The following is a 13,303-nucleotide window of genomic DNA, read 5'->3' on the forward strand; positions in this document are numbered from 1 at the left end:
CTAGAAGGCCTGTACTTTGCCCTGTGGGTAGTGTATAAGTGTGTGTGTACTCTAGGTGCTACTAGAAGGCCTGTACTTTGCCCTGTGGGTAGTGTATAAGTGTGTGTGTACTCTAGGTGCTACTAGAAGGCCTGTACTTTGCCCTGTGGGTAGTGTATAAGTGTGTGTGTACTCTAGGTGCTACTAGAAGGCCTGTACTATGCCCTGTGGGTAGTGTATAAGTGTGTGTGTACTCTAGGTGCTACTAGAAGGCCTGTACTATGCCCTGTGGGTAGTGTATAAGTGTGTGTGTACTCTAGGTGCTACTAGAAGGCCTGTACTATGCCCTGTGGGTAGTGTATAAGTGTGTGTGTACTCTAGGTGCTACTAGAAGGCCTGTACTATGCCCTGTGGGTAGTGTATAAGTGTGTGTGTACTCTAGGTGCTACTAGAAGGCCTGTACTTTGCCCTGTGGGTAGTGTATAAGTGTGTGTGTACTCTAGGTGCTACTAGAAGGCCTGTACTTTGCCCTGTGGGTAGTGTATAAGTGTGTGTGTACTCTAGGTGCTACTAGAAGGCCTGTACTTTGCCCTGTGGGTGAAGAGGCTCCGCCCAGAGGAGCAGGATGTCCTGGTGGAGTGTCCTCGTGTTGACAGAGTTGTCCAGCGTGTCCCCAGAGTCAGACCACCCCAAGGCTTCGCTCTGTCCCAGGCCAGACAGCAGGCCCGCAAGGTCCACATGCTGCACAACATGCTCAAGGTAAGAGACAGAGGGTTGGGAGGGAGGGAGGGAGGGACAGCATGCTCAAGGTAAGAGACGGAGGGAGGGAGGGAGGGAGGGACAGCATGCTTAACTATGTCGTTAACAGAACTTCCTGGTGTTCAACACTGTTGGTGTTAGTTGTGTATCTGTGTTAATAATATCGTTGTTCCTCAACCAATGGTTTTCTTCGCTCCAGTTAGAGTTGTGTATCTCTAAGATATCATCCTAACCAACTTGCCCTCTAAATACACCTCTGCTGTCTTCAACCAAGATCTCAGCGATCACTGCCTCATTGCCTGCATCCGTAATGGGTCAGCTGTCAAACGACCTCCACTCATCACTGTAAAACGCTCCCTGAAACACTTCAGCCAGCGGGCCTTTCTCATCGACCTGGCCGGGGTATCCTGGAAGGATATTGATCTCATCCCGTCAGTAGAGGATGCCTGGATATTTAAAAAAAATGCCTTCCTAACCATCTTAAATAAACATGCCCCATTCAAGAAATTTAGAACCAGGAACAGATATAGCCCTTGGTTCTCCCCAGACCTGACTGCCCTTAACCAACACAAAAACATCCTATGGCGTTCTGCATTAGCATCGAACAGCCCCCGTGATATGCAGCTGTTCAGGGAAGCTAGAAACCATTATACACAGGCAGTTAGAAAAGCCAAGGCTAGCTTTTTCAAGCTGAAATTTGCTTCCTGCAACACTAACTCAAAAAAGTTCTGGGACACTGTAAAGTCCATGGAGAATAAGAACACCTCCTCCCAGCTGCCCACTGCACTGAAGATAGGAAACACTGTCACCACTGATAAATCCACCATAATGGAGAATTTCAATAAGCATTTTTCTACGGCTGGCCATGCTTTCCACCTGGCTACTCCTACCCCGGTCAACAGCCCTCCACCCCCCACAGCAACTCGCCCAAGCCTTCCCCATTTCTCCTTCTCCCAAATCCGTTCAGCTGATGTTCTGAAAGAGCTGCAAAATCTGGACCCCTACAAATCAGCCGGGCTAGACAATCTGGAACCTTTCTTTCTAAAATGATCTGCCGAAATTGTTGCCACCCCTATTACTAGCCTGTTCAACCTCTCTTTCGTGTCGTCTGAGATCCCCAAAGATTGGAAAGCAGCTGTGGTCATCCCCCTCTTCAAAGGGGGGGACACTCTTGACCCAAACTGCTACAGACCTATATCTATCCTACCATGCCTTTCTAAGGTCTTCGAAAGCCAAGTAAACAAACAGATTACCGACCATTTCGAATCTCACCATACCTTCTCTGCTATGCAATCTGGTTTCAGAGCTGGTCATGGGTGCACCTCAGCCACACTCAAGGTCCTAAACGATATCTTAACCGCCATCGATAAGAAACATTACTGTGCAGCCGTGTTCATTGATCTGGCCAAGGCTTTTGACTCTGTCAATCACCACATCCTCATCGGCAGACTCGACAGCCTTGGTTTCTCAAATGATTGCCTCGCCTGGTTCACCAACTACTTCTCTGATAGAGTTCAGTGTGTCAAATCGGAGGGTCTGCTGTCCGGACCTCTGGCAGTCTCTATGGGGGTGTCACAGGGTTCAATTCTTGGACCGACTCTCTTCTCTGTATACATCAATGATGTAGCTCTTGCTGCTGGTGAGTCTCTGATCCACCTCTACGCAGACGACACCATTCTGTATACTTCTGGCCCTTCTTTGGACACTGTGTTAACAACCCTCCAGGCAAGCTTCAATGCCATACAACTCTCCTTCCGTGGCCTCCAATTGCTCTTAAATACAAGTCAAACTAAATGCATGCTCTTCAACCGATCGCTACCCGCTCCTACCCACCTGTCCAACATCACTACTCTGGACGGCTCTGATTTAGAATACGTGGACAACTACAAATACTTAGGTGTCTGGTTAGACTGTAAACTCTCCTTCCAGACCCATATCAAATATCTCCAATCCAAAGTTAAATCTAGAATTGGCTTCCTATTTCGCAACAAAGCATCCTTCACTCATGCTGCCAAACATACCCTTGTAAAACTGACCATCCTACCAATCCTCGACTTTGGCGATTTACAAAATAGCCTCCAATACCCTACTCAACAAATTGGATGCAGTCTATCACAGTGCAATCCGTTTTGTCACCAAAGCCCCATATACTACCCACCATTGCGACCTGTACCCTCTCGTTGGCTGGCCCTCGCTTCATACTCGTCGCCAAACCCACTGGCTCCATGTCATCTACAAGACCCTGCTAGGTAAAGTCCCCCCTTATCTCAGCTCGCTGGTCACCATAGCATCTCCCACCTGTAGCACACGCTCCAGCAGGTATATCTCTCTAGTCACCCCCAAAACCAATTCTTTCTTTGGCCGCCTCTCCTTCCCGTTCTCTGCTGCCAATGACTGGAACGAACTACAAAAAGCACTGAAACTGGAAACACTTATCTCCCTCACTAGCTTTAAGCACCAACTGTCAGAGCAGCTCACAGATTACTGCACCTGTACATAGCCCACCTATATTTTAGCCCAAACAACTACCTCTTTCCCTACTGTATTTAATTTATTTATTTTGCTCCTTTGCACCCCATTATTTTATTTCTACTTTGCACATTCTTCCATTGCAAATCTACCATTCCAGTGTTTTACTTGCTATATTGTATTTACTTTGCCACCATGGCCTTTTTTTGCCTTTACCTCCCTTATCTCACCTCATTTGCTCACATCGTATTTAGACTTGTTTATACTGTATAATTGACTGTATGTTTGTTTTACTCCATGTGTAACTCTGTGTCGTTGTATGTGTCGAACTGCTTTGCTTTATCTTGGCCAGGTCGCAATTGTAAATGAGAACTTGTTCTCAACTTGCCTACCTGGTTAAATAAAGGTGTTCTCAACTTGCCTACCTGGTTAAATAAAGGTGTTCTCAACTTGCCTACCTGGTTAAATAAAGGTGTTCTCAACTTGCCTACCTGGTTAAATAAAGGTGAAATAAAATAAAAAAATAAAAAACTGGAGCGGGTGTTCTGAGTGGACAAAACATTAAGAACACCTCTTTCCATGAGACTGACCAGGTGAATCCAGGTGAAAGCTATGATCCCTTATTGATGTCACCTGTTAAATCCACTTCAGTGTAGATAAAGGAGAGGAGACGGGTTAAAGAAGGATTGTTAGGCCTTAAGACCGTTGAGACATTGATTGTGTGTGTGTGTGTGCCATTCAGAGGGCGAATGGGCAAGACAAAAGATTTAAGTGCCTTTGAACAGGGTATTGTAGTAGGTATGGTAGTGGGTATGGTAGTGGGTATGGTAGTGGGTATGGTAGTGGGTATGGTAGGGGGTATGGTAGTGGGTATGGTAGTAGGTATGGTAGTGGGTATGGTAGTGGGTATGGTAGTGGGTATGGTAGTGGGTATGGTAGTAGGTATGGTAGTGGGTATGGTAGTGGGTATGGTAGGGGGTATGGTAGTGGGTATGGTAGTGGGTATGGTAGTGGGTATGGTAGGGGGTATGGTAGTAGGTATGGTAGTGGTATGGTAGTGGGTATGGTAGTGGGTATGGTAGTAGGTATGGTAATGGTATGGTAGTGGGTATGGTAGTGGGTATGGTAGTGGGTATGGTAGTAGGTATGGTAGTGGGTATGGTAGTGGGTATGGTAGTGGGTATGGTAGTGGGTATGGTAGTAGGTATGGTAGTGGGTATGGTAGTGGGTATGGTAGTGGGTATGGTAGTGGTATGGTAGTGGGTATGGTAGTGGGTATGGTAGTGGGAATGGTAGTGGGTATGGTAGTGGGTATGGTAGTGGGTATGGTAGTGGGTATGGTAGTGGGTATGGTAGTGGGTATGGTAGTGGGTATGGTAGTAGGTATGGTAGTGGGTATGGTAGTGGGTATGGTAGTAGGTATGGTAATGGGTATGGTAGTGGGTATGGTAGTGGGTATGGTAGTGGGGTATGGTAGTGGGTATGGTAGTGGGTATGGTAGTGGGTATGGTAGTGGGTATGGTAGGGGTATGGTAGTGGGTATGGTAGTGGGTATGGTAGTGGGTATGGTAGTGGGTATGGTAGTGGGTATGGTAGTAGGTATGGTAGTGGGAATGGTAGTGGGTATGGTAGTGGGTATGGTAGTGGGTATGGTAGTGGGTATGGTAGTAGGTATGGTAGTGGGAATGGTAGTGGGTATGGTAGTGGGTATGGTAGTGGGTATGGTAGTGGGTATGGTAGTGGGTATGGTAGTGGGTATGGTAGTGGGTATGGTAGTGGGAATGGTAGTGGGTATGGTAGGGGGTATGGTAGTAGGTATGGTAGTGGGTATGGTAGTGGGTATGGTAGGGGGTATGGTAGTAGGAATGGTAGTGGGTATGGTAGTGGGTATGGTAGTGGTATGGTAGTGGTATGGTAGTGGGTATGGTAGTGGGTATGGTAGTGGGTAGGAATGGTAGTAGGTATGGTAGTGGGTATGGTAGTGGGTATGGTAGTGGGTATGGTCGTAGGTATGGTAGTGGTATGGTAGTGGGTATGGTAGTCATGGTCGTAGGTATGGTAGTGGTATGGTAGTGGGTAATGGACATCCATGGTAACTATGGTACAGGTATGGTAGTGGGTAAGCAGGTATGGTAGTGGGTATGGTAGTGGGTATCCCTAGTGGGTGTCAGGCGCACCGGTTTGAGTGTGCCAAGAACAACGCTGGGGTTTTTCCAAGCATTTCCCTGTGGAATGTTTGGAGTCCACCACCCAATGGACATCCAGCATCCCTGTGGAACTTTTGAGTCACAACTGGGGGAAGCATCCCTGGGAGTCAACATGGGCCAGCATCCCTGTGGAACGCTTTGGAGTCAACATGGGCCAGCATCCCTGTGGAACGCTTTTGAGTCAACATGGGCCAGCATCCCTGTGGAACGCTTTGGAGTCAACATGGGCCAGCATCCCTGTGGAACGCTTTGGAGTCAACATGGGCCAGCATCCCTGTGGAACGCTTTGGAGTCAACATGGGCCAGCATCCCTGTGGAACGTTTTGGAGTCAACATGGGCCAGCATCCCTGTGGAACGCTTTGGAGTCAACATGGGCCAGCATCCCTGTGGAACGCTTTGGAGTCAACATGGGCCAGCATCCCTGTGGAACGCTTTGGAGTCAACATGGGCCAGCATCCCTGTGGAACGCTTTGGAGTCAACATGGGCCAGCATCCCTGTGGAACGCTTTGGAGTCAACATGGGCCAGCATCCCTGTGGAACACTTTGGAGTCAACATGGGCCAGCATCCCTGTGGAACGCTTTGGAGTCAACATGGGCCAGCATCCCTGTGGAACGCTTTGGAGTCAACATGGGCCAGCATCCCTGTGGAACGCTTTGGAGTCAACATGGGCCAGCATCCCTGTGGAACGCTTTGGAGTCAACATGGGCCAGCATCCCTGTGGAACGCTTTGGAGTCAACATGGGCCAGCATCCCTGTGGAACGCTTTGGAGTCAACATGGGCCAGCATCCCTGTGGAACGCTTTGGAGTCAACATGGGCCAGCATCCCTGTGGAACGCTTTGGAGTCAACATGGGCCAGCATCCCTGTGGAACGCTTTGGAGTCAACATGGGCCAGCATCCCTGTGGAACGCTTTGGAGTCAACATGGGCCAGCATCCCTGTGGAACGCTTTGGAGTCAACATGGGCCAGCATCCCTGTGGAACGCTTTGGAGTCAACATGGGCCAGCATCCCTGTGGAACGCTTTGGAGTCAACATGGGCCAGCATCCCTGTGGAACGCTTTGTTGGAGTCAACATGGGCCAGCATCCCTGTGGAACACTTTGGAGTCAACATGGGCCAGCATCCCTGTGGAACGCTGTTGGAGTCAACATGGGCCAGCATCCCTGTGGAACGCTTTGGAGTCAACATGGGCCAGCATCCCTGTGGAACGTTTAGGAGTCAACATGGGCCAGCATCCCTGTGGAACGCTTTGGAGTCAACATGGGCCAGCATCCCTGTGGAACGCTTTGGAGTCAACATGGGCCAGCATCCCTGTGGAACGCGTTGGAGTCAACATGGGCCAGCATCCCTGTGGAACGCTTTGGAGTCAACATGGGCCAGCATCCCTGTGGAACGCTTTGGAGTCAACATGGGCCAGCATCCCTGTGGAACGCTTTGGAGTCAACATGGGCCAGCATCCCTGTGGAACGCTTTGGAGTCAACATGGGCCAGCATCCCTGTGGAACGCTTTGGAGTCAACATGGGCCAGCATCCCTGTGGAACGCTTTGGAGTCAACATGGGCCAGCATCCCTGTGGAACGCTTTGGAGTCAACATGGGCCAGCATCCCTGTGGAACGCTTTGGAGTCAACATGGGCCAGCATCCCTGTGGAACGCTTTGGAGTCAACATGGGCCAGCATCCCTGTGGAACGCTGTTGGAGTCAACATGGGCCAGCATCCCTGTGGAACGCTTTGGAGTCAACATGGGCCAGCATCCCTGTGGAACGCTTTGGAGTCAACATGGGCCAGCATCCCTGTGGAACGCTTTGGAGTCAACATGGGCCAGCATCCCTGTGGAACGCTTTGGAGTCAACATGGGCCAGCATCCCTGTGGAACGCTTTGGAGTCAACATGGGCCAGCATCCCTGTGGAACGCTTTGGAGTCAACATGGGCCAGCATCCCTGTGGAACGCTTTGGAGTCAACATGGGCCAGCATCCCTGTGGAACGCTTTGGAGTCAACATGGGCCAGCATCCCTGTGGAACGCTTTGGAGTCAACATGGGCCAGCATCCCTGTGGAACGCTTTGGAGTCAACATGGGCCAGCATCCCTGTGGAACGCTTTGGAGTCAACATGGGCCAGCATCCCTGTGGAACGCTTGGAGTCAACATGGGCCAGCATCCCTGTGGAACGTTTGGAGTCAACATGGGCCAGCATCCCTGTGGAACGCTTTGGAGTCAACATGGGCCAGCATCCCTGTGGAACGCTTTGGAGTCAACATGGGCCAGCATCCCTGTGGAACGCTTTGGAGTCAACATGGGCCAGCATCCCTGTGGAACGTGTTGGAGTCAACATGGGCCAGCATCCCTGTGGAACGCTTTGGAGTCAACATGGGCCAGCATCCCTGTGGAACGCTTTGGAGTCAACATGGGCCAGCATCCCTGTGGAACGTGTTGGAGTCAACATGGGCCAGCATCCCTGTGGAACGTGTTGGAGTCAACATGGGCCAGCATCCCTGTGGAACACTTTGGAGTCAACATGGGCCAGCATCCCTGTGGAACGTGTTGGAGTCAACATGGGCCAGCATCCCTGTGGAACGTCAACACCTTTGGAGTCAACATGGGCCAGCATCCCTGTGGAACGTGTTGGAGTCAACATGGGCCAGCATCCCTGTGGAACGCTGTTTGTAGAGTCAACATGGGCCAGCATCCCTGTGGAACGCATTGGAGTCAACATGGGCCAGCATCCCTGTGGAACGCTTTGGAGTCAACATGGGCCAGCATCCCTGTGGAACGCTTTCAACACCTTGTAGAGTCAACATGGGCCAGCATCCCTGTGGAACGCTTTCAACACCTTGTAGAGTCAACATGGGCCAGCATCCCTGTGGAACGCTTTGGAGTCAACATGGGCCAGCATCCCTGTGGAACGCTTTGGAGTCAACATGGGCCAGCATCCCTGTGGAACGCTTTGGAGTCAACATGGGCCAGCATCCCTGTGGAACGCGTTGGAGTCAACATGGGCCAGCATCCCTGTGGAACGCTTTGGAGTCAACATGGGCCAGCATCCCTGTGGAACGCTTTCAACACCTTGTAGAGTCAACATGGGCCAGCATCCCTGTGGAACGCTTGGAGTCAACATGGGCCAGCATCCCTGTGGAACGAGTCAACATGGGCCAGCATCCCTGTGGAACGCTTTCAACACCTTGTAGAGTCAACATGGGCCAGCATCCCTGTGGAACGCGTTGGAGTCAACATGGGCCAGCATCCCTGTGGAACGCGTTGGAGTCAACATGGGCCAGCATCCCTGTGGAACGCGTTCAACACCTATTACAGTCCTGACGAACTGAGGCTGTTCTGGGGGAAAAGGGGAGCAACTCAATATGAGGAAGGTGTTCCTAATGTTTTGTCCACTCGGTGTGTATCTCTAACTAGACTATCTTTGTTGTGAACAGAACTTCCTGGTCTACATGCTCTTCCTGTTGGTGGTGTTGCTGCTCAACTACTCTGACACGACCAAGGACACACACAGCCTGCGACTCCGCACACAGCTACAACTCACACTACACACACCGGACCAGGCCAACATCAGCAGGTAAACACACATTATACACACACACACACACACTACAACTCACACTACACACACCGGACCAGGCCAACATCAGCAGGTAAACACACATTATACACACACACACACACACACACACACACACACACACACACACACACACACACACACACACACAGCCTGCAACTCCGCACACAGCTACAACTCACACTACACACACCGGACCAGGCCAACATCAGCAGGTAAACACACATTATACACACACACACACACACACACACACACACACACACACACACAGCCTGCGACACACAGCTACAACTCACACTACACACACCGGACCAGGCCAACATCAGCAGGTAAACACACATTATACACACACACACACATGCACACACACACACACACATAGCCTGTGTGTATGTGTGTGTGTGTGTGTGTTGAGAGCTGTTCTCCTAAAACAGACTCCGACTGTTTCACACAGACAACTCACTCCTGTTTCAGTACACACAAATCCCTCCTGACCAGGCCAACATCAGCAGGTTTCAACAGACACAATCCCACACACAGTACAGACAAATCCACTCCTGTTTGCAAATTAAATATAGTGTGTTTCAGTACAGACAAATCCCTCCCGTGTTCAGTACAGACAAATCCCTGTTTCAGTACAGACAAATCCCTGTTCTCAGACAAATCCCTCCCGTTTCAGTACAGACAAATCACTCCTGTTTCAGTACAGACAAATCCCTCCTGTTTCAGTACAGACAAATCCCTCCCGTTTCAGTACAGACAAATCACTCCTGTTTCAGTACAGACAAATCACTCCTGTTTCAGTACAGACAAATCCCTCCTGTTTCAGTACAGACAAATCACTCCTGTTTCAGTACAGACAAATCACTCCTGTTTCAGTACAGACAAATCACTCCTGTTTCAGTACAGCTCATCATGTCCATGTCTCTGTCCTGCAGGCGTGAGGATGTGTGGGCGTGGCTTTCAGGCTCCCTGTTGCCGAGGTTACTGGATGGCCCCACCCTAATGCAGGAAACAGGAAGTGTGCTCCTGGGCACGCCCAGACTACGACAGATACGAGACGGTGAGAATACAGTCCATTTCACTTTTCAGTTGGTCACACATTCCTACACACACACACACAAAGACACAAACACACACATTAATTTAGCTTCCAGTAATTAATCGTTTATTCAGAAATCTTTCATTCTCTCTCTCCTCTCTCTCCTCTCTTTCTCCTGTCCTCTCTCTCTCTCCCCTCTCTGTCTCTGTCCTATTGCACTCCATCTCTCTGTCTCTGTCCTCTTGCACTCTCTCTCTCTGTCTCTGTCCTCTCGCACTCCATCTCTCCCCTCCATTCTTGTCTTGTGTAGTTAGTCTGTCCTCTCCAGGTCCCATCCATGGGGCAGGAGCAGCAGGCTGGGGAGAGGGGTTGACTGGCTCAGCAGTACACAGGAAGCTGACCCAGAACTGGACCTTACACACGGCTGATGACAACGGGTAAGGAGGAGGGAGGGAGGGAGGGAGGGAGGGAGGGAGGGAGGGGGGGAGGGAGGGAGGGAGGGGGAGGGAGGGAGGGGAGGGAGGGAGGGAGGGAGGGAGGAGGGAGGGAGGGAGGGAAAGGGATAAAGATGGGTTGATCCTCTTTTGTCATTGCTGTCTTTCTTGAGCCTCTATTTCTCTCCCTTCCTCCCCTCTTTCCATCCCCCCTCTCCCTTCCTCCCCTCTTTCCACCCCCCTCTCCCTCCCCCAGAGCGTGGCGTTGGGGTCAGGTGATGGTGTACGGGAGCGGAGGTTTCGTCCAACAGCTGAACAGGAACATAGAGGAGACCAGAACATCACTACAGTACCTACAGCAGTTACACTGGATGGACCACATGTAAGAGGGAGGGAGGGAGGGAGGGAGGGAGGGAGGGAGGGAGGGAGGGAGGGAGGGAGGGGAGGGAGGGAGGGAGGGAGGGAGGGAGGGAGGGAGGGAGGGAGGGAGGGAACGGACATTTCAGTGATGCCATTTGAATCTGAATTTGAGTGCTTGTCTGACTTTCGATGTCTCTCTTTCTCTTTCTCTCTTCGACTTCTCTTTCTCTCTGTGTGTGTGTGTGTGTGTGTGTGTGTGTGTGTGTGTGTGTGTGTGTGTGTGTGTGTGTGTGTGTGTGTGTGTGTGTGTGTGTGTGTGTGTGTGTGTGTGTGTGTGTGTGTGTGTGTGTGTGTGTGTGTGTGCGTGCGTGTGTGTGTTACCAGGACACGGGCTGTGTTTGTGGAGTTCTCTCTCTACAACACCAACACAGACCTTTTGGCCTTCTTCTCCTTCCTGTTTGAGTTCCCCGTCTCTGAGCACACTCAGTCCAGCCTCGACCTATTGACCTTCCGCCTGCAGCCTATCACAGGCCTCGACCTGCAGCTGCAGCTCACGGTAACCCCCGGCAGCCATACCAACACACTGAATACACCACTCAATTTTAAGACAGCTAGTGCTAGCCAATCACAGAGTGGATATAGTAGAGGGGCGGGAGCAGTATCTATAATATCACCATAGGAACTAACAAATCACAGCTTTGCTAGAGAGGAAGAGTCGGAATACTGAATACTCCACTATACTATAATATCACCATACCAACACACTGAATACACCACACCACTATTATAATATCACCATACTATAATATCACCATACCAACACACTGAATACACCACTATACTATAATATCACCATACCAACACACTGAATACACCACTATACTATAATATCACCATACCAATACACACTGATTATAATATCACCACTAGATTATAATATCACCATACCAACACACTGAATACTCCACTATACTATAATATCACCATACCAACACACTGAATACACCACTATACTATATATATAATATCACCATACCCAACACACTGAATACACCACTAGATTATAATATCACCATACCAACACACTGAATACACCACTATACTATAATATCACCATACCAACACACTGAATACACCACTAGATTATAATATCACCATACCAACACACTGAATACACCACTATATTATAATATCACCATACCAACACACTGAATACTCCACTATACTATAATATCACCATACCAACACACTGAATACACCACTATACTATAATATCACCATACCAACACACTGAATACTCCACTATATTATAATATCACCATACCAACACACTGAATACACCACTATATTATAATATCACCATACCAACACACTGAATACTCCAGGATCTAGGTTATTATATTACCATGGCAACAAAGGAAATACTGTCTGCAGACAGATAAATATTATAATATCACCATCCAACACACTCTATATTATAATATCCCATACCAACACACTGAATACAACAACTCCCTCTCTCCTCTCCCCCTCCCTCTCTCCTCTCCCCATCCCTCTCTCCCCCTCCCTCTCTCCTCTCCCCCTCCCCCCTCTCTCCCATCTCCCCATCCCCCTCTCCCCCCCCTCTCTCCTCTCCCCATCCCCCCTCCCTCCCTCTCCTCTCCCCCTCTCCTCTCCCCCCCCCTCCCTCTCTCCTCTCCCCATCCCTCTCTCCTCTCCCCTCCCTCCCCTCCTCTCCCCCTCCCTCCCTCTCCCCTCTCTCCTCTCCCTCTCCCCCTCCCCCCTCCCTCTCTCCCTCTCCCCATCCTTCTCCCCCTCTCCCCCCCCATCCCTCCCTCTCTCCTCTCCCCCCCTCCCCCTCTCTCCCCCCCCTCCCTCTCTTCCTCCCTCCCTCCCACCCTCTCTCAGATCCTTCTCTTCTCCCTCGTGGTGTATTTCTGTGTATGTGCGGTCCTGGGCCTGATGAGAGAGGGCTGGGTATACCTCCTGTGCCCGTGGCGGTTGCTGGGCGCGTGCAGCCTGGCGATGGCAGTGTGTGTGTGTGGCCTCCACATCAGCCGATGTGCCGCCGCCGGGCGCCTGTGGGCGTCGTACCTGCGGCAACGAGACGGGTACACTGACTTCTACCCGCTGGCACGGCAGAGCCAAGCTTACACCCTGCTGTCTGCCATGCTCCTGTTCATACTGGTGTTGAAGGTACGGAGAGAGGGGGGAGGGAGGGGGAGTGAGGGGGGGTAGCTGTACTGCTGAAGGTCAGATTGAGGGAGAGAAAGGGAGAGAGGGGGGGGAGGGGGGGGTTAGCTGTACTGCTGAAGGTCAGATTGAGAGAGAGGGGGGGAGGGAGGGGGTTATGTACTGGAAGGTCAGATTGAGAGAGGGGGAGGGAGGGAGTAGCTGCACTGCTGAAGGTCAGATTGAGAGAGAGCGAGGGAGGGAGCTGTACTGGTGAAGGTCACATAGAGAGAGAGAGGGAG

General features: G+C 50.6%; 1 protein-coding gene across 1 annotated transcript in view; it reads left to right on the forward strand.

Annotated features, from left to right (window-relative positions):
- LOC135532581 (polycystin-1-like) overlaps positions 1-13,303 on the forward strand; it is a gene marked incomplete at its 5' end in the record, with an annotated part of 96,439 nt that overhangs the window by 72,345 nt on the left and 10,791 nt on the right. Inside the window, 7 exon segments of the mRNA XM_064960059.1 lie at positions 544-738; positions 8,848-8,987; positions 9,932-10,056; positions 10,346-10,472; positions 10,726-10,851; positions 11,214-11,385; positions 12,738-13,025. Of these exon segments, the coding sequence (XP_064816131.1) occupies positions 544-738; positions 8,848-8,987; positions 9,932-10,056; positions 10,346-10,472; positions 10,726-10,851; positions 11,214-11,385; positions 12,738-13,025 (1,173 nt within the window).

Source organism: Oncorhynchus masou, unplaced genomic scaffold (assembly GCF_036934945.1).
Source record: "Oncorhynchus masou masou isolate Uvic2021 unplaced genomic scaffold, UVic_Omas_1.1 unplaced_scaffold_1917, whole genome shotgun sequence".
Lineage (NCBI taxonomy): Eukaryota > Metazoa > Chordata > Actinopteri > Salmoniformes > Salmonidae > Oncorhynchus > Oncorhynchus masou.